The following is a 23,159-nucleotide window of genomic DNA, read 5'->3' on the forward strand; positions in this document are numbered from 1 at the left end:
GCTGAAAAATATGTCCAGGACTTTAAGGGGTTCATAGAGGCTTAAAAATTAAAACCCCAACAAGTGTTCAATTGTGACGAAACAGGCCTGTTTAGGAAGAAAATGCCAACCAGGACCTACATTACTCAGGAGGAAAAGGCACTCCCAGGACACAAGCCAGAAAAAGCCTGTTACCTTCATGGAAGGGGATTCCCCTTCCAAACAATAGAACACCTTCATCCTCTGCCCTCCTCCTGTCTCATCACTCATCAACAAGTCCACAATAAAGGTAAGTGTGATGTTATTATTGTTTTATTCTTCATGTATCATTGTTTTCTGTGTAGGGAAATTATTTCATGTAAAAAAATTATTTTGTTTAATACTTTTGGGTATCTGGAATGGATTAATTGGATTTCCATTACTTCTTATGGGTTGTTAGGCAAGACACATATGCAACAGTTAGGTATCTTTATTTCGAAACGTTTCGCCTACACAGTAGGCTTCTTCAGTCGAGTACAGAAAAGTTGATAGAAGCAGAAGAGACTTGAAGACGATGTAATCAGTCCATCACCCTTGAAGTTTCAAGGTGATCAGTCCCTCAGTCTGGAGAAGAGTATTGTTCCATTGTCAGAAACATGGAACAATACTCTTCTCCAGACTGAGGGACTGATCACCTCAAAACTTCAAGGGTGATGGACTGATTACATCGTCTTCAAGTCTCTTCTGCTTCTATCAACTTTTCTGTACTCGACTGAAGAAGCCTACTGTGTAGGCAAAATGTTTCGAAATAAAGATACCTAACTGTTGCATATGTGTCTTTCCTAACAACCTGTCGGTATTTTATACCATTTTAATGTTCACTTCTTATGGGAAAAATTAATTCGGTTAACCCTTTCAGGGTCCGTCCCGTAGATCTACGGCTTTACGTTCAGGGTCCAAACCGTAGATCTACACCAAAATTCTAGCACCGTCAAATTTAGCTCGAGAAGGCTGGTAGGCCTACATCTAAGAGAATGGGTCCGGGTGGTCAGTGTGCACACCATAGAAAAAGTCTAGACACCCACATGGCATTGTGGGAATGCCGGCGAAGTAGCTTTGTTCATAGTGCCTGGCGGCAAGATGCTCTCACTCCCCACTCACTCTCCGGGCGAATTCTGACTCTCCTCTTCACAACTTACAGTTCAAAGACTGATGGAAGTGGAGCTGAAGACGAATTCTATGGTTTTGAACCATATGGTACCATATGGTACCATTATACCATATGGTACAATGGTGCCATGTCATACAATGGTATCATATGGTACAATGGTATATGGTACAATGGTACCATATGGTACAATGTACATATAGTACACTGTACCATATAGTACATTGTACCATATGGTACAGGGTACAGGGACCCTAATGGAAATAAATCTGACTTTTTTGGGTTATCCTAGGTTCTCCAAACATATGCTGCTAAGTATGATATTCTATGTAACTTTATTTGTGTATAACTAAATAAACTTACTTATGATGCCACATGCACTTGAGTAAGTTTATTCAGGTGTACAGAAATACAATTACATAGATTATCATACATAGCAGCATACGTATAAAATCCTAGGATAACCCAAAAAAGTCAGGGTGACTTATTTCTATAGTTATCCCTGTATCTGTACCATATGGTGTCCTGTACTGTATGGTACCCTGTACCATATGGTACCCTGCACCATATGGTACCCTGCACCATATGGTACCCTGCACCATATGGTACCCTGCACCATATATTATCCTGTACTGCATGGCACCCTTTACCACAAAGTACAATGTACCATATGGTACCCTGTAACATATGATACCGTGTACCATATGGTCAATAGGTGTTGGTGGCATGAGACACCAGCCAAGACTGAGTGAGTGGCGACGCAAGACTCCACAGTTTCCGAGACAAAGTGCTTTGTCATCCACCTCAAGGAACACGTAAAGTTCCTGTACACTTGTAAATATATAATAGAACATTACTAATATACAACATTTTTGCATATTTTTATTGTAAACAACTATTGTAACCAAAATAATAATGAAAATATTAGTGTGTTGAATACAACAGTACCATATGGTACAATGAACCATATGGTATCATTGTACTGTATGGTACAATGTACCATATGGTACCATTGCATCATATGGTACCATATGGTACCGTTGCATCATATGGTACCATTACACCATATGGTACCATAAGGTACCATTGCACCATATGGTACCATTGTATCATATGGTACCATTGTACCAAATGGTGCCATTCTACCATATGGTACCATTGTATCATATGGTACCATTGTATCATGTGCCATTTTGCCATATTGTACCATATGGTGCCACTATTATATGATGCCATTGTACCATATGGTACCATTGCACGCTATGGTACCATTGCACCCTATGGCACCATTGTACCATATGGTACTATATGGTACCATTTTATCATGTGCCATTGTACCATATGGTACCATTGTATATGGTGCCATTGTACCATAAGGTACCATTGCACCCTATGGCACCATTGTACCATATGGTACTATATGGTACCTTTGTATTCAACACAATAACCACACTAATATTTTCATCATTTTGTTTACAATAAACTTGTAAACAAGTTTTGTAAGCAATATAATGATAAACAACTTAGTGCAGTTATTGTGTTGGATACAATGAGTGTACACTTATACAATATACATTATACTAGTCTCACAGGCCACAAATGTTATTAGAAAAAGAAAAAAATTAGAAAAGTATAAAAAACATAAAATAAAAAAATGGGATTTTGCGGAAGTCACTGATGTTGCCGCCACCGGGTCATTTTAGGTCAACTTCCCACCGCTGTATCTCGGTAAGTACTGATCAGAAAAAACTTTTTTTCCTTATTACCTTCACAAAAATATACTCTTTAATTCTGTAAGAAAAAATAATTTTTTTTTTTTTTTTTTCAAAATTTCTTGGACACTGGAGCACCACTTCAGATTTTGGCCTTGGACCCTGAAGGGGTTAAAGGCTAGCTCTCTGGAACTAATTAAAGGCGTTAACTGAGGGTCCACTGTATTTGTGTATACCTGAATAAACTTACTTATTTATAAATTAAAATGTAAGTATTTCTTATTTATATATTATATACATTGTTCAAGTGTGAATAGCGGTGGTGGGTTCTGCAGCTGCCTCCACCTCCACTAATACGTATGGCTTCTCTCAGTGATCCTTATAAACCCAACAACAACACTTCCACCACATACTCCTCACATACATTATGACAAATTTTGTTCATTCTAGAATATACATTATGTTTCTATGTTATTAATATTGTTTATTATGTCATATTAGATGAATTGTTATAGATAAATAAGCCACAGAGATGATATTAGCATCATACTGAAGCATAATAAACTCGTCTCCCTCTCTCCTCCTACCTGTCTTCCATACACCAACAAGAGTCAATAAAGGTAAGTGTGATTTCCATTATTTGTCACGGGAAAAATTAATTCGGCTAAGGGCAAAATCGGTTAAAGGCAAGCTCTCTGGAACAGATTAATGCCATTACCTGAGGGTCCACTGTATGTCATTATGTGACAAGTGGAGGTGGCCATAACTGTTCCTGCATTGTTGTGGTATTCACTGCCATCTAGTGATGGCCTTTCGAAGATGTCTATTATAATTATTATTATTATAGCATTCATCATTATTACACCTCCAGCAAGCACTTGTGAGCGTGTTAGATACGAGTGAATGTAGACGAATGGTTTTTGGGACATGACGAGCTGTTGGAGTGTAAGCAGCATAATATTTCGTGAAGGGATTCAGGGAAATTATTATTTTTATATAGCCGGACTTGAGTGCTGGAAATGGGAAGTACAATGCCTGCACTTTAAAGGAGGGGTTTGGGATATTGACAGTTTGGAGGGATATGTTGTGTATCTTTATATGTATATGCTTCTAAACTGTTGTGTTCTGGGTGCCTCTGCAAACACAGTGATTATGTGTGAGTGAGGTGGATGAAAAAAAAAAAAAAGTATTATACATGTACAATTATTATATGCAATATTATTAAATATATTTTTTTAACAAGTTGGCTGTCTCCCACTGAGGCAGGGTGACCCAAAAAGAAAGAAAATCCCCAAAAAGAAAATACTTTCATCATCATTCAACAGTTTCACCTCACTCATATATAATCACTGTTTTTGCAGAGGTTTCACATTGCTAAACTCACAAACTAGTATTTAGTCACTTAGCAATAATACCAACTTACCTCACAATTTGTAATATTTTAAATTTAAGATTTAATCTAGGTCTGCCCGAAATGCCTAGCCATGCTAGGTGTTCTAGTGGTACACTCTGTAATTATTATTTTACTACATGTAAACCACACAATAACCAAATTCTGTAAACTCAGCATTGTAATCCTTATAGAGAATAAACTTCGAGGTGCCCAGAACACGAAGTTTAGAAGCATATACGTACAGTGGACCCTCGACCAACGATGGCATCGTATAACATTAAATCCGACTAGCGATACATTTTAACGCAAAAATTTTGCCTCGACTAGCGCTAAAAAACTCGACCAACGCGATTTGTTCCATTCGAGACGCGTCCACTTGTGGCCTGAGCGCGCCTCACTTGTCCCGTGGGTGCCAGTGTTTACAAGCCAACCAGCCACCGCGGTCCCATCCAAACATACAATTGGAACATTTCATATTATCACAGCGTTTTTAGTGATTGCACCTGCAAAATAAGTCACCATGGGCGCCAAGAAAGCTTCTAGTGTCAACCATACAGCAAAATAATTACAGTGGACCCCCGCATACCGTTGGCCTTGCATAACGTTAAATCCGCATACCGATACATTTTATCGCTAAGATTTTGCCTCACATACCGCTAAAACACCCGCTCAACGCTGTTCGTCCGAGACGCGTCTAATGTGCGGCCTAAGCCAGCCTCACACGTTCCGCCGGTGGCATTGTTTACCAGCCAGCCTCCGCGGTAACATCCAAGCATACAATCGGAACATTTCGTATTATTACAGTGTTTTTGGTGATTTTATCTGCAAAATAAGTGACCATGGGCCCCAAGAAAGCTTCTAGTGCCAACCCTACAGCAATAAGGGTGAGAATTACTATAGAGATGAAGAAAGAGATCATTGCTAAGTATGAAAGTGGAGTGCATGTCTCCAAGCTGGCCAGGTTGTATAATAAACCCCAATCAACCATCGCTACTATTGTGTCCAAGAAAACGGCAATCAAGGAAGCTGTTCTTGCCAAAGGTTCAACTGTGTTTTTGAAACAGAGATCGCAAGTGATGGAAGATGTTGAGAGACTCTTATTGGTATGGATAAATGAAAAACAGATAGCAGGAGATAGCATCTCTCAAGTGATCATAAGTGAAAAGGCTAGGAAGTTGCATGAGGATTTAATTAAAAAAATGCCTGCAACTAATGATGTGAGTGAATTTAAGGCCAGCAAAGGTTGGTTTGAGAGATTTAAGAAGCATAGAGGCATACATAGTGTGATAAGGCATGGTGAGGCTGCCAGTTCGGACCACAAAGCAGCTGAAAAATATGTGAAGGATTTCAAGGAGTACATAGACAGTGAAGGACTGAAACCTGAACAAGTGTTTAATTGTGATGAAACAGGCCTGTTTTGGAAGAAAATGCCAAGCAGGACCTACATTACTGAGGAGGAAAAGGCACTCCCAGGACATAAGCCTATGAAAGACAGGCTTACTCTGTTGATGTGTTCCAATGCTAGTGGTGATTGCAAAGTGAAACCTATATTAGTGTATCACTCAGAAACTCCCAGAGCGTTCAGGCAAAAGAATATCCTCAAGGCTAATTTGTGTGTGCTGTGGAGGGCAAACAGTAAGGCATGGGTCACTAGGGACTTTTTCTATGACTGGTTACACCATGCATTTGCCCGCAATGTGAAAGATTACCTAACTGAAAAAAAATTAGACCTTAAGTGCCTCCTGGTGTTAGACAATGCCCCTGGTCATCCTACAGACGTGGCAGAGCGACTTTATGGGGACATGAGCTTCATTAAGGTGAAGTTTTTGCCTCCTAATACCACTCCTCTCCTGCAGCCCATGGACCAGCAGGTTATTGCAAACTTCAAAAAACTGTACACAAAAGCTCTGTTTGAAAGGTGCTTTGTAGTGACCTCAGAAACTCAATTGACTCTAAGAGAGTTTTGGAGAGAGCACTTTAATATCCTCAATTGTGTAAACCTTATAGGTAAGGCTTGGGAGGGAGTGACTAAGAGGACCTTGAACTCTGCTTGGAAGAAACCGTGGCCAGAATGTGTAGACCAAAGGGATTTTGAAGGGTTTCAGGCTAACCCTGAGAGGAGTATGTCAGTTGAGGAATCCATTGTGGCACTGGGAAAGTCCTTGGGGTTGGAGGTTAGTGGGGATGATGTGGAAGAGTTGGTGGAGGAGGACAATGAAGAACTAACCACTGATGAGCTGCTAGATCAACTTCAACAGCAAGAGGCCAGACCTGAGGAAACTGGTTCGGAGGAGGGGAGAGAGAAATTGAAGAAGTTGTCTACTACAAAGATTAAGGAAATCTGTGCAATGTGGCTGAAAGTGCAAACCTTTATGGATGAAAATCACCCTCACACAGCTATTGCAAGCCGTGCTGGTGACTATTACACAGACAATGTTGTGAAACACTTTAGGGAAGTCATAAAGGAACGAGAGGTACAGGCCACTATGGACAGATATGTTGTGCAACAGAAGTCCAGTGACTCTGAAGCTGGTCCTAGTGGCATTAAAAGAAGAAGGGAAGTAACCCCAGAAAAGGACTTGACACCTCAAGTCTTAATGGAAGGGGATTCCCCTTCTAAACACTAAGACTCTCTCCTCCTCCCATCCCATCAATCATCGCCAGATCTTCAATAAAGGTAAGTGTCATGTAATTGTGCATGCCTTTTTCAGTTTGTGTGTATTAAAATTAATATTTCATGTGGTAAATTTTTTTTTTTTCATACTTTGGGGTGTCTTGCACGGATTAATTTGATTTCCATTATTTCTTATGGAGAAAATTCATTCGCATAACGATAATTTCGCATAACAATGAGCTCTCAGGAACGGATTAATATCGTTATGCAGGGGTCCACTGTACTATGGATATGAAGAAAGAGATCACTGCTAAGTATGAAAGTGGAGTGCGTGTCTCTGAGCTGGCCAGGTTGTACACAAAATCCCAATCAACCATCGCTACTATTGTGCCCAAGAAAACGGCAATCAAGGAAGCTGTTCTTGCCAAAGGTGCAACTATGTTTTCGAAACTGAAATTGCAAGTGATAGAAGATGTTGAGAGACTGTTATTGGTGTGGATAAATGAAAAACAGATAGCAGGAGATAGCATCTCTCAAGCGATCATATGTGAAAAGGCTAAGAAGTTGCATGACGATTTAATTAGAAAAATGCCTGCAACTAGTGGTGAAGTGAGTGAATTTAAGGCCAGCAAAGGTTGGTTTGAGAGATTTAAGAATTGTAGTGGCATACATAGTGTGATAAACCATGGTGAGGCTGCCAGTTCGGACCAAAAAGCAGCTGAAAAATATGTGCAGGAATTCAAGGAGTATATAAACAGTGAAGAATTGAAACCTGAACAAGTGTTTAATTGTGACGAAACAGGCCTGTTTTGGAAGAAAATGCCAAGCAGGACCTACATTACTCAGGAGGAAAAGGCACTCCCAGGACATAAGCCTATGAAAGACAGGCTTACTCTGTTGATGTGTGCTAATGCTAGTGGTGATTGCAAAGTGAAGCCTTTATTGGTGTATCACTCTGAAACTCCCAGTGTGTTCAGGAAAACCATGTCCTCAAGGCTAATTTGTGTGTGCTCTGGAGGGCAAACAGTAAGGCATGGGTCACTAGGGACTTTTTCTATGACTGGTTACACCATGCATTTGCCCCCACTGTTAAAAATAACCTCCTGGAAAATAAATTGGACCTTAAGTGCCTCCTGGTATTAGACAATGCTCCTGGTCATCCTTCAGACGTGCCAGAGCGACTTTCTGGGGACATGAGCTTCATTAAGGTCAAGTTTTTGCCTCCTAATACCACTCCTCTCATGCAAACTTCAAAAAAACTCTACACAAAAGCGATGTTTGAAAGGTGCTTTGTAGTGATCACAGAAACTCAATTGACTCTAAGAGAGTTTTGGAGAGATCACTTTAGCATCCTCAATTGTGTAAACATTATAGGTAAGGCTTGGGAAGGAGTGACTAAGAGGACCTTGAACTCTTCTTGGAAGAAACTGTGGCTAGAATATGTATACAAAAGGGATTTTGAAGGATTTGAGGCTAACCCTGAGAAGCCTATGCCAGTTGTGGAATCAATTGTGGCATTGGGGAAGTCCTTGGGGTTGGAGGATAGTGGGGAGGATGTGGAAGAGTTGGTGGAGGAGGACAATGATGAACTAACCATTGATGAGCTGCAAGATCATCTTCAACAGCAAGAGGCCAGACCTGAGGAAACTGCTCTGGAGGAGGGGATAGAGAAATTGAGGAAGTTGCCTACTTCAAAGATTAAGGAAATGTGTGCTATGTGGCTTAAAGTGCAAATCATTTTTGATGAAAATCACCCCAACACAGCTACTGCAAGCCGTGTTGGCAACCTGTACACTGACAATGTTGTGAAACACTTTAGGAATGTCATAAGGAATGCGAGGTATAGGCCTCTATGGACAGATATGTTGTGCGACAGAGGTCCAGTGACTCTCAAGCTGGTCCTAGTGGCATTAAAAGAAGAAGGGAAGTAACCCCAGAAAAGGACTTGACACCTCAAGTCCTAATGGAAGGGGATTCCCCTTCTAAACACTAACACTATCCACACTCTCCCCTCCTCCCATCCCGTCAATCATCACCAGATCCTCAATAAAGGTAAGTCATGTAATTATACATATCTTCTTCAGTTTGTGTGTATTAAAATTAATATTTTATGTGGTAAAAATTTTTTTTTTCAATACACCTACCATCCGACTTACAACCGAGTTCGGTTCCCAGAAACCGGTCCTAAGTCGAAATGGTCGTAAGTCGAACTTTACTACTGAATATCAACATCACATTTTTGTAATGACTTTATTTTATTGTTTTATTTTGGTATTTCATGTTTTACTTTACTTTTTATGCTGTTAGTACTGTATTTTATACTGTAAGGTTTAGGATAAACACTGTGTACAACACAAATAGTTGTTTATTTCCCAGAAATTTGGCATAAAAAACATGGTCGTAAGTTGAGCAGGTCGTAAGTCGGATGGTAGGTGTACTTCGGGGTGTCAGGAACTGATTAATTTGATTTCCATTATTTCTTATGGGAAAAATTAACTCGACTAATGATAATTTCGACTAACGATGAGCTCTCAGGTACGGATTAATATCGTTGGTCGAGGGTCCAATGTATATACATAACATATCCCTCCTAACTGCCAATATCCCAAACCTCTCCCTTAAAGTGCAGGCACTGTACTTCCCATTTCCAGTAGTCATGTCCAGCTATATAAAAATAACCAGTTTCCCTGAATCCCTTCACTAAATACTACCCTGCTCACACTCCAACAGTTTGTCAGGTCCCAAATACCATTCATCTACATTCACTTCTATCAAACGCACTCACGCATGCTTGCTGAAAGTCCAACCCCTCGCCCACAAGACCTCCTTTACCCCCCACTCCCTCCAACCTTTTCAAAGACGACCCCTACCCTTCCCTCCCCTTCAGATTTATACACTCACCATGTCAGTCTATTTTGATCCATTCTCTCTAAATGACCAAACCACCTCAACATCCCCTCTTCAGCCCTCTGACTAATACTTTTATTAACATCACACCTCCTAATTTCCACACTCCGAATTCTCTGCATAATATTTACACCACAGATGGCCCTTAGACAGGACATCTCCAACGCCTCCAACCACCTCTTCACTGCAGCATTTACAACCCAAGCTTCACACCCATGTAAGAGTGTTGGTACCACTATACTTTCATACATTCCCTTCTTTGCCTCCATAAGTAATGTTTTTTGCCTCCACATATACCTCAATGCACCACTCACCTTTTTTCCTTCATCAATTCTATGGTTAACCTCATCCTTCATACATCCATCTGCTGACACGTCAACTCCCAAATATCTGAAAACATTCACTTCTTCCATACTCCTCCTCTCCAATTTGATATCCAATTTTCCTTTATCTAAATCATTTGATACCTTCATCACCTTACCCTTTTCTATGTTCACTTTCAACTTTCTACCTTTACACACACTCCCAAACTCGTCCACTAACCTTTGCAACTTTTCTTTAGAATCTCCCATAAGCACAGTATCATCAGCAAAAACTAACTGTCAATTCCCATTTTGTATTTGAATCCCCATAATTTAATCCTACCCCTCTCCCCAACACCCTAGCATTTGCTTCTTTTACAACCCCATCTATAAATATATTAAACAACCATGGTGACATTACACATCCCTGTCTAAGACCCACCTTTACTGGGAAGTAGTCTCTCTCTCTTCTACACACCCTAACCTGAGCCTCACTATCCTCATAAAAACTCTTTACAGCATTTATTAACTTACTACCTATTCCATATACGTACTTGCAACATCTGCCACATTGCTAGCCTATCCAGTCTATCATACGCCTTTTCTAAATCCATAGATGCAATGAAAACTTCCCTACCTTTATCTAAATACTGTTCACATATATGCTTCAATGTAAACGCTTGATCTACACATCTCCTACCCACTCTAAAACCTCCTTGCTCATCTGCAATCCTACATTCTATCTTGCCTTTAATTCTATCAATAATAACCCTACCATACACTTTTCCTGGTATACTCGGTAAACTTATTCCTCTATAATTTTTACAATCTCTTTTGTCCCCATTCCCTTTATATAAAGGAATTATACATGCTCTCTGCCAATTCCTAGGTACCTTCCCCTCTTTCATACGTTTATTTAACAAAAATATCAACCACTAACACTACATCCCCCTGCTTTTAATATTTCTGTCATGATCCCGTCAGTTCCAGCTGCTTTACCATATTTCAATCTACGCAATGCCTCACGCACCCCCACACTCACATCCTGGTCTTCTTCACTCCTAAAAGATGGTATACCTCCCTGGCCAGTGCATGAAATTACCGCCTCCCTTTCTTCGTCGACATTTAAAAGTTCCTCAAAACATTTCCGCCGTCTACCCAATATCTTCATCTCCCCATCTACTTACTCCCCTACTCTGTTTTTAACTGACAAATCCATTCATTCCCTAGGCTTTCTTAACTTGTTCATCTAATTCCAAAATTTTTTCTTGTTTTCATCAAAATTTCTTGACTGCCTCTCCCACTCTATCATCTGCTCTCCTTTTACACTCTCTCACTACTCTCTTCACCTTTCTTTTACTTGCCATATACTCTGCTCTTCTTATAACACTTCTGCTTTGTAAAACTTCTCATAAACCACCTTTTCCTCTTTTATCACACCCTTTACTTCATCATTCCACCAATCACTCCTCTTTCCTCCAGCACCCACCCTCCTATAGCCACAAACTTCTGCCCCACATATAATACTGCATTTTCAAAACTATTCCAACCTTCTTTAACACCCCCACTACTCATACTAGCAATAGCCCACCTTTCTGCCAATAGTTGCTTATATCTCACCTGAACTTCTTCCACCCTTAGTTTATACACTTTCACCTCTCTCTTACTTCTTGTTGCCATTTTCCTCGTCCCATCTACGTCTTACCCTAACTGTAGCTACAACTAAATAATACTCCGATATATCAGTTGCCCCTCTATAAACATATACATCCTGGAGCCTACTCATCAACCTTTTATCCATCAATACATAATCTAACAAACTACTACTTTCAATATGTGTTATATCATACCTTGTATATTTATTTATCCTCTTTTTCATAAAATATGTATTACATATTACCAAACCTCTTTCTACACATAGCTCAATTAAAGGCTCCCCATTTTCATTTAGCCCTGGCACCCCAAATTTACCTACTACTCCCTCCACAACATTTTTACCCACTTTAGCATTGAAATCCCCAACCACAAGTACTCTCACACTTGGCTCAAAACTCCCCACACACTCACTCCATAATTCCCAAAACTGCTCTCTCTCCTCTACACTTCTTTCTTCTGCTTTTGTATACATGCTTACTATAACCCACTTTTCACATCTAATCTTTATTTTACTCCACATAATCCTTGACTTAATACATATACTCCCTCTTTTCCTGCCATAGCTTATCCTTCAACATTATTGCTACTCCTTCTTTAGCCCTAACTATTTGAAACCCCTGACCTAATACCATTTACTTCTCTCCACTGAAACTCTCCTACCCCAGGTTGAAATACTTTTGGCCTCGTATGGCAACTGATATTTCTGAGTATGTTAGGAAATGTAGTGTCTGCATGCAACATAAAGGCAATGCTAATGGTCCTAATCCAATCCAAGTGTATCCAACTACTAGCGAACCTTGGGAAAGAGTTGCGCTAGATTTGTTAACTAATTTCCGATGTTCCCTCCAAGGTAACAAACATCTGTGTGTTATGGTAGACCATTTCACCAGATATTGCGAGTTAGTTCCTATTGCAGATAAGACTGCCGAGACAGTAGCTAAAGCGTTTAAAGAACGCATTATCTGCAGGCATACCACCCCTAAGTCCCTAGTAACAGATAATGGAGGTGAATTCTGTAATGAAATTCTTGAAAATTTGTGTACCTTGTACAAGATCACTAAATCCACCATTGTTCCTCATCATCCTGCCAGCAATGGGTTAGCGGAACGAACCAATAAGAAAGTACTTGATGTATTGAGAGCCACTATCAATCCCAATAGTGAAACTTGGGATGAAGTTATACCTGATGTGCAGTGTGCTATAAATTCTGCTTACAATGTTTCTATAGGTGACACTCCACATTATGCATTGTATGGTGTAGATAAACGTTTGCCTTATGAGTTGTTATATTCTAATCCGAAACCAAATTACAACCCTGATGATTTCGTAGCAACTCGTACCAGCTTAGCTCAAAGTGTTTTTAGAAGAATCCGTGAAACACTTCATAAATCAACAGCTGAATTCACAAGAGTCGCAAACACTCGATCAAAGCCATCCAAAATCAAAGTAGGTTCGAGAGTTATGCTGACTAATTTTAACAAAACGTCTGCTATGCCAAAGCTTGATCAAAGGTTTGTTGGTCCTTATCGAGTAGTTGAACATATCACTGGTAATAAGTATAAGGTTAGAGAGATTAGTACTGGTCAGTATAAAGAATCGCATTTGGATCATATGAAGTTAGTATGTGATGATAATGATGTTCCAACCCAGACTAATGTGACAGACTCTGACAATCCTCCTGATCCTGTACTCTCTTCCTCTGATACTCAGTCAGACGATCAACCTGAATGTCGTTATTCCCTACGTACACGACAGGTATTGAGAAATCCTCAAGTATCATTTGTAACTTCCAATTCAGATTTGCCTCAAATACAGCATGAGTTAGCCAATGCTACAGAGTTTGATCCTCCCAGAGATGACACCCATTCTGCATATGCCAATCTTACCCTAGCAGAGTTGGGGTTAAATGTAAATAACCTGTATAGATGAATAATTACAGTATCAACTTATCAGTATTCAAGAATTTTTTTTTTGTGTTCATGTTCTCTCCGCATTCTGAGAGTTAACAGTCTAGATTTGCGTGCACCGAATCTGCCTTTCTGTTAAACACTCTTTCTTTGTATATATTCCTTCCTCAGAATCCGTAGATCACACGAATACAGATCGATCGATCAAAATTTTTGTTTTTTATCACTTGTAATCTCAATGTTGAGTTCGTTGTTCATTTGTTGAGTTTTAAGTTGTACTATAGTATACCTTGTATTGCATTACAGTTCAGTTACGTTAGCTTTCATTCCAATGTTCTACTTATGTATCTATAATGTTCATGTTGTGTACTTTGACATTGTATAGAATCAGCCCAAGCCGTATACCTGCCATCTCTAGTTTGTATTAGTTGTATGTCGGGACGACATACGTTAGTGTCGCCGAGCTCTCAGTAGTAGTAACGTAGTAACCAGTTACCAGTAATCTCAGTAGTAGTAACGTAGTAACCAGTTACCAGTAACCAGTGTCCGTTGACTCACGACCAACCGTCTTGAGTCACGTCTTTCATATTGTGCTGAGCTGACACTATTTCAAAACACCCACTGCGGGGTACTGGCCAGCCGCCTAGCCAGTGTTACGAGTGGAACCAAGGAGATAGGCACGGCTGGCAAGGGCTCTGTCCACATATCTACAATTATACGTATAACAGCCTACGTGAGTATTTCTACCCTAATCCACGTATCGAACTCCCACATGATACAGGCACTGTACTTCCCATCTCCAGGACTCAAGTCCGGCCTGCCGGTTTCCCTGAATCCCTTCATAAATGTTACTTTGCTCACACTCCAACAGCACGTCAAGTATTAAAAACCATTTGTCTCCATTCACTCCTATCAAACACGCTCACGCATGCCTGTTGGAAGTCCAAGCCCCTCGCACACAAAACCTCCTTTACCCCCTCCCTCCAACCTTTCCTAGGCCGACCCCTACCCCGCCTTCCTTCCACTACAGACTGATACACTCTTGAAGTTATTCTGTTTCGCTCCATTCTCTCCACATGTCCGAACCACCTCAACAACCCTTCCTCAGCCCTCTGGACAACAATTTTGGCAATCCCGCACCTCCTCCTAACTTCCAAACTACGAATTCTCTGCATTATATTCACACCACACATTGCTCTCAGACATGACATCTCCACTGCCTCCAGCCTTCTCCTCGCTGCAACATTCATCACCCATGCTTCACACCCATATAAGAGCGTTGGTAAAACTATACTCTCATACATTCCCCTCTTTGCCTCCAAGGACAAAGTTCTTTGTCTCCACAGACTCCTAAGTGCACCACTCACCCTTTTCCCCTCATCAATTCTATGATTCACCTCATCTTTCATAGACCCATCCGCTGACACGTCCACTCCCAAATATCTGAATACATTCACCTCCTCCATACTCTCTCCCTCCAATCTGATATCCAATCTTTCATCACCTAATCGTTTTGTTATCCTCATAACCTTACTCTTTCCTGTATTCACTTTCAATTTTCTTCTTTTGCACACCCTACCAAATTCATCCACCAATCTCTGCAATTTCTCTTCAGAATCTCCCAAGAGCACAGTGTCATCAGCAAAGAGCAACTGTGACAACTCCCACTTTATGTGTGATTCTTTATCTTTTAACTCCACGCCTCTTGCCAAGACCCTCACATTTACTTCTCTTACAACCCCATCTATAAATATATTGAACAACCACGGTGACATCACACATCCCTATTTAAGGCCCACTTTTACTGGGAAATAATTTCCCTCTTTCCTACATACTCTAATTTGAGCCTCACTATCCTTGTAAGAGCTCTTCACTGCTTTCAGTAACCTACCTCCTACACCATACACCTGGAAATATAGTTGGACTTGAGTCCTGGAAATGGGAAGTACAATGCCTGCACTTTAAAGGAGGGGTTTGGGATATTGGCAGTTTGGAGGGATATGTTGTGTATCTTTATACGTATATGCTTCTAAACTGTTGTATTCTGAGCTCCTCTGCAAAAACAGTGATAATGTGTGAGTGTGGTGAAAGTGTTGAATGATGATGAAATATTTTCTTTTTGGGGATTTTTTCTTTTTTGGGTCACCCTGCCTCAGTGGGAGACGGCCGACTTGTTGAAAAAAAAAAAAACTTGAAATTGAGCTCAAAGTAGCAGAAATGTTTGATTCTTTGGCGATGTTCAAGAGTAAACAAATGACATCACCATATTGAAGGGTGGGTGCCCAGCGCCCACCCTACAATACCTCTCTATATAATGTCAGATTTTATTAATTTGAGCATCTTTATCATACTTCTACGTTATTTATGTTATACCTAATATTATTCTGGAATAAATATGATAGATAACCTTTTTTGTTAGTAAAAGTATAATTATACAATATTTTATAGTGCCATGAGCTCATACCATGGTGAACTAGGAGTTACTGAGAGTCTGAGACTGCTCGCACCTTCTCCCATTTTTTTGTAAAGCTCTGCCCAGTGGAGGTGGTTGCTGGTGGTGGTAGTAGTGGAGGAGGTTGCTGGTGGTGGTAGTAGTGGAGGAGGTTGCTGGTGGTAGTAGTGGAGGAGGTTGCTGGTGGTGGTAGTAGTGGAGGAGGTTGCTGGTGGTAGTAGTAGTGGAGGAGGTTGCTGGTGGTAGTAGTGGAGGAGGTTGCTGGTGGTAGTAGTGGAGGAGGTTGCTGGTGGTAGTAGTGGAGGAGGTTGCTGGTGGTAGTAGTGGAGGAGGTTGCTGGTGGTAGTAGTGGAGGAGGTTGCTGGTGGTAGTAGTGGAGGCGGTGGTTGCTAGTGGTAGTGGAGGCGGTGGTTGCTAGTGGTAGTAGTGGAGGCGGTGGTTGCTAGTGGTAGTAGTGGAGGCGGTGGTTGCTAGTGGTAGTAGTGGAGGCAGTGGCTGCTAGTGGTAGTAGTGGAGGCGGTGGTTGCTAGTGGTAGTAGTGGAGGCGGTGGTTGCTAGTGGTAGTAGTGGAGGCGGTGGTTGCTAGTGGTAGTAGTGGAGGTGGTGGTTGCTAGTGGTAGTAGTGGAGGCGGTGGTTGCTAGTGGTAGTGGAGGCGGTGGTTGCTAGTGGTAGTAGTGGAGGCGGTGGTTGCTAGTGGTAGTAGTGGAGGTGGTGGTTGCTAGTGGTAGTGGAGGAGGTGGTTGATAATGGTAGAGGTAGAGGTGGTTGCTTGTGGCAGCCCTGCCCAGTAGAGTGAGCTTTGCAAAAATAGGGAGAAGGCGCAAGCAATCTCAGTCTCTCAGACTCTCAGTAACTCATAGGCCACCATGGCGTGTAGAGATATGAGCTCACAACACTATAAAATATTGTATAATTATACTATTACTATCAATGAAGGTTATCTAACTGTCATATTTATTCCAGAGTAATATTAGGTATAACAAATAATGTAGAAGTATGATAAAGACGCTCAAATTAATAAAAACTGACACTACATAGGCATTGAAGGGTGGGTGCCGGGCACCCACCATTCAATATGGTGACGTCATTTGTTTACTCTTGAACATCGCCGAAGAATTGAACATTTCTGCTACTCTGAGCTCAATTTCAAGGTACTTTTTGTTGTGAAAGCAATCAAAATCATATTTATTTCTGTAATAGATCTTCCATTCTATCAATTGAGACAAAGAAAACGAGAATACAACCATAAAAACCATACGAAAATACGGTGGACCCCTGGATTAAGACGTCATCGGAATAAGTAATAATCGGAATAAGTAATGTTTTTGCATCAAAATATTGGCTCAGTGAATGCCACTGAACTCGGTATAAGTCATTTGTGTCAGAGCCTGAGCTACCCAGTGTGCCATTGTTTACCAGCCAGTGAGGATGATCCCACGCATTCATACAATACATTTTATATTATTCCATTCATTTTAGTGCTTGTAACTGCTAAATTAGCCACCTTGGGCCCAAAAAAAGCTTCTAGTGCCAGCCAGCCCTTTGGTAAAGGGCTGAGAGAGAGGGAAGAATGTCTCTTTTGCAATGATTCTGCAATATGTATGATACTAAAGCAGCAAGAGTCTATAAAGGCTATAGCGGCAGCCAGTAATAAAGCGTAGCATTAACTGTAGCAAGCAAGTTAAGCGATTAATCGATAGAAAAAGGACAGCATGAACCAAACTCCTCCAATGTTGTTGGAGTTATATAGGGCGACTGACAACACCGTCGTCTCTAGTCTCTACCGCTGCTGCCACCTCCTATGTACAGCTTGTCTCAGTGGCTCTAATACACACAATACAGCAACACTTCTGACATAATGACATTTTATTCATTCTAGAGTATGTCATATTTTTATGTTATTAATATTGTTTATTATGTCATATTAGATAATTGTGCTAGATAAATAAGCCATAGAGCTGATATCAGTGTCATATTGAAGGGCTATCTTGCATCTCCCAACACAATTACTAACATATGCCAGAAACAGACCTCCCTGGAAAACTGAGTGACAGAGATCCAGTGACTCCCAAGCTGGTCCTAGTGGCATTAAAAAACAAAGGAGGGAAGTAACCCAGGATAAGGACTTGGTACCTGAAGTCTTAATGGAGTGGGATTCCCCTTCCAAACAACTGTAAACTCCTCCATCCTCTCCCCTCCTCCCAATTCCATACATCACCTTTTCTTCAATAAAGGTAAGTGTGATGTTATTATTGATTTTTTCTTCATGTATCATTGTTTTCTGTGTAGGTAAATGTATATTTCACATAGAAAACATTTTTTAATACTTTTGGGTGTCTGAAACTGATTAATTGGATTTCCATTATTTCTTATGGGGAAAATTAATTCGGATTTTAAGTCAGATTCGGTATAAGACACTCTCTCTCTGGAATGGATTAATTACATTATCTGGGGGTCCACTGTATACCGCTAAGGGCAGCTAATGGCTGAAAAGTGAACTCCATTATTTATGGTCCGATTTCTTTCAATTTTGGTGTACGTTAAGAAGCACCTTTCCAATATACATTGCCCAAGTTCCAATAAGATAGTCCAACAAAACTGAGATCCAATTCCCTAGATTAAGAGCAAGAGCCCTTCACCAGCATCAAGGAACCTATCTTGAGGCCCGCTCGCATCAGGAAATTTCGCTCACGTAAGGAAGCAAAAAATCGACCGAGTGACTGCTCGTATCTGGAAAAACTCGCACGTGGATGCACTCGTAAGTAGAGGTTCCACTGTACTGATGTATGGTAAAAACATAATAGTGTCATTCTTACTACACTATGATAAAGGATTTTTTTTTTTTTTAATTTTAACACTGGCCATCTGCCACCAAGAAAGGCGAGCAGAAAAAAAAGAAGAAACACTTTGATCATCACTGTCTTGCTAGAAGCATGCTAATACTACAGCTCAGATGCCCCTCCAAACTAGACACTGTACCTCTTACCTTCAGGACTCAAGACCAACTAACTGGTTTCTCCCGAATCCCTTCATAATGTTACATGTTCTCACTATAAAAATATTCTTAATGTCAGTGTGTGGCAAGAGTGAAGCTCACACAGTTTCACCTTGCAACAATGTCAATTTTAGTGCAGCTAATGTTACATAATGGTAGTAATGTTACATAATGGTAGTAATGTTACATAATGGTAGTAATGTTACATAATGGTAGTAATGTTACATAATGGTAGTAATGTTACATAATGGTAGTAATCACAGATTTTATTCTATAATAAGCAGCCAAGATAATATAATAAACACGGAAATCACTCGTCATGAAAGCAAAAGACTCAGAGGGCAGTGCAACATCTCCCCCCCCCCCATCAATGAAAAGTAGGGGTGCCATAAATATGCTAAGAGACAACACAATAAATCCCATGGGCCCATGATTGTTCAACTGCCTCCCAGCATATATATGGGGGATTACCAACAGACCTCTGGCTGTCTTCAATAGAGAGCTGGGTAGGCACCTAAAGTCAGTACCTGACCAGATGGACTGTGGTTCGTATGGTCTGTGCAGCTAGCAGTAACAGCCTGATTGATTGGGCCATGATCCACCACAAGACCTGGTCATGAACCAGGCTACAGGGGCGTTGACCCCTGGAACACCCTCCAGGTATATTCCAGATAAAACTAGTACATAATCTATTCATACAACATAATACAACACACAAGATAATGGATAAATGAAAAATCCAATACAGTGGACCCTCGACTAACGCTATTAATCCATTCCTGAGAGCTCATCGTTAGTCAGAATAATCGTTAGTCAAGTTAATTTTCCCCATAAGAAATAATGGAAATCAAATTAATCCGTGCAAGACACCCAAAAGTATTGAAAAAAAAAAAATTTTTAACACATGAAATATTAATTTTAATACACACAAACTGAAGAAGACATGCACAGTTACATGACACTTACCTTTATTGAAGATCTGGTGATGATTGATGGGATGGGAAGAGGGGAGTGTGTTGATAGTCTTAGTGTTTAGAAGGGGAATCCCCTTCCATTAGGACTTGAGGTGGCAAGTCCTTTTTCGGGGTTACTTCCCTTCTTTTAATGCCACTAGGACCAGCTTGAGAGTCACTGGACCTCTGTCGCACAACATATCTGCCCATAGAGGCCTGTACCTCCCGTTCCTTTATGACATTCCTAAAGTGTTTCACAACATTGTCAGTGTCACCATTAAACACTTGTTCAGGTTTCAGTCCTTCACTGTCTATGTACTCCTTGAAGTCCTGCACATATTTTTCAGCTGCTTTTTGGTCCAAACTGGCAGCCTCACCATGCCTTATCACACTATGTATGCCACTACGATTCTTAAATCTCTCAAACCAACCTTTGTTGGCCTTAAATTCACTCACATTACCACTAGTTGCTGGCATTTTTCTAATTAAATCGTCATGCAACTTCCTAGCCTTTTCACATATGATCGCTTGAGAGATGCTATCTCCTGCTATCTGTTTTTCGTTTATCCATACCAATAACAGTCTCTCAACATCTTCTATCACTTGCAATCTCAGTTTCGAAAACATAGTTGCACCTTTGGCAAGAACAGCTTCCTTGATTGCCGTTTTCTTGGCCACAATAGTAGCGATGGTTGATTGGGGTTTTGTGTACAGCCTGGCCAGCTCGGAGACACGCACTCCACTTTCATACTTAGCAATGATCTTTCTTCATATCCATAGTAATTCTACCCTTTTTGCTGTAGGGTTGGCACTAGAAGCTTTCTTGGGGCCCATGGTGACTTATTTTGCAGGTGCAATCACTAAAAAGGCTGTGATAATATGAAATGTTCCAATTGTATGCTTGGAAGCGACCGCGGTGGCTGGCTGGCTTGTAAACACTGGCCAGAAGTGGACGCGTCTCAGACAAAACGAATAGTGTTGGTCGAGTTTTTTAGCGCTAATCGAGGCAAAATTTTTGCGATAAAATGTATCGCTAGTCAGATTTATCGTTAATCGATGCCATCGCTGGTCGAGGGTCCACTGTACACTAATAAAACAGCATGCTTCAAATAGCATACTTTTGAGTAACCTATGGCATTTCCCAAAAAACTTTTTATAAAAAGAGGAGCCTGTATGCAATAATCATGAAACATATAATATGCCCATAGATCTTTACTAGTTCATAGATTTGCTTAGTCCTTAAGTCTCGGTTAACTTTTCATGGTGACTATTTCCTATGCCCAACCTATATCTCCACACAAGCTTTTAACTAAAATTTCCTTTAAAATAACATCTCTAAGCTATATTTCAATTCTCTTATCTCTAAGTCAGTTTGAAAGCTGTTATAAGAGTTCCATTACCCTTAAAGTAGTAAGTGAAGTGGGATCCCTGATTTGGCCGGACTCATCACGCAAGTTGTAACCTTCTGCTCGTTTATCCCGTTCCGAAACTTTCCATAACTTGATTGTTTTATCTGCAAATATAAAAAAATGGTAATATAAATGAATATATGATACAGTACATCAACAAAGATTTACTTTTAATGAGTGACTTTTCAGGTCAGACTACAAGTGTCCCTTGATTTATACAGAGATGTACTAAGATAGTACAAAGAAAAAAATTTGGAGCGAGATAAATAGGTTAAGAAAGCCTAAGGAACGAATGACTTTGACAGTTAAAAAACAGACTAGGGGAGTTACAAGATAGGGAGGGGAGGAATTGGGAAGATGGTTGGAATATTCTGAGGAACCGTTAAATGTTAATAAAGAAATGGAGGCAGTAATTTCATGCACCGGCCAGGGACATATAACCTCCTTTAGGAGTGAAGAAAAGCCAGATGTGAGTGTGGGGGAGGTGCACGAGGCATTAGGTAGAAAGAAAAGGGGTAAAGCAGCAGGAACTGATGGGATCATAACAGAAATGTTAAAAGCAGGGGTGAATATAGTGTTGGAGTGGTTGGTACTTTTGTTCAATAAATGTATGAAAGAGGGGAAAGTACCTAGAGATTGGCAGAGAGCATGTATAATTCCTTTATATAAGGAAAAGGGAGACAAAAGAGAGTGCAAAAATTATAGGGGAATAAGTTTACTGAGTAACCCCTTTTCCTGTATAAATTACCAGATTTAAAAAGAGAAACTTTTGTTTTCCTTTTTGGGCCACCCTGCCATCTCGGTGAGATACGGCCAGTTTGTTGAATGTAGTAGTAGTTTACCGAGTTTACCAGGTTAAGTGTATGGCAGGGTTATTATAGAAAGAATTACAGAGAGCAGGAATGCGGATGAACAAGGAGGCTTTAGAATGGATAGGGGATGTGTAGATCAAGTATTTATTATTTTTTTTATTATCACACTGGCCAATTCCCACCAAGGCAGGGTGGCCCGAAAAAGAAAAACTTTCACCATCATTCACTCCATCACTGTCTTGCCAGAAGAGTGCTTTACACTACAGTTTTTAAACTGCAACATTAACACCCCCTCCTTCAGAGTGCAGGCACTGTACTTCCCATCTCCAGGACTCAAGTCCGGCCTGCCAGTTTCCCTGAACCCCTTCATAAATGTTACTTTGCTCACACTCCAACAGCACGTCAAGTATTAAAAACCATTTGTCTCCATTCACTCCTATCAAACATGCTCACGCGTTTAGATCAAGTGTTTACATTAAAGCATACAAGTCAACAATATTAAGATAAAGGTAGAGATGTTTTCATTGCATTTATGGCTTTAGAAAAGGTATGTGATAGGGTGGATACAGAAGCAATGTGGAAGATGCTGCAAGTGTATGTAACAGGTAGTAAGCTATTAAATGTTGTAAGTATCAAAATGGTATACAATATCAACAAGTTGGTGAGTTTGACACATAAGTAACATTTAGGTATCTTTATTCCAAAAAGTTTCACCTACACAGCAGGCTTCTTCAGTGAAGTACAAAAAGTAGGCAGGAGCAGTAGAGATGTGAAGACGATGTAATCAGTCCATCATCCTTTCTTCTACTACTCTACACCTCTCCTGCCGACAGTATGTATCTCCCCACTGTCGCTTGTTCTTCACATTGTTTCAGACTATGAAACAGAATTCTTCTTCACGTTGAGGGACTGACAACCTC

General features: G+C 40.4%; 1 protein-coding gene across 4 annotated transcripts in view; it reads right to left on the reverse strand.

Moving 5' to 3' along the window:
- The window catches only part of tws (protein phosphatase 2 regulatory subunit tws), a 118,549-nt gene that overhangs the window by 44,811 nt on the left and 50,579 nt on the right, over positions 1-23,159 (reverse strand). For all 4 annotated transcript variants that reach the window (XM_070085255.1, XM_070085254.1, XM_070085257.1 and 1 more), the window contains one exon: positions 21,419-21,531. In XM_070085255.1, the coding sequence (XP_069941356.1) occupies positions 21,419-21,531 (113 nt within the window). The remainder of the gene's footprint in view (positions 1-21,418; positions 21,532-23,159) is intronic.

The sequence above is a fragment of the Cherax quadricarinatus genome, chromosome 15 (genome assembly GCF_038502225.1).
Source record: "Cherax quadricarinatus isolate ZL_2023a chromosome 15, ASM3850222v1, whole genome shotgun sequence".
Taxonomy (NCBI): Eukaryota; Metazoa; Arthropoda; class Malacostraca; order Decapoda; family Parastacidae; genus Cherax; species Cherax quadricarinatus.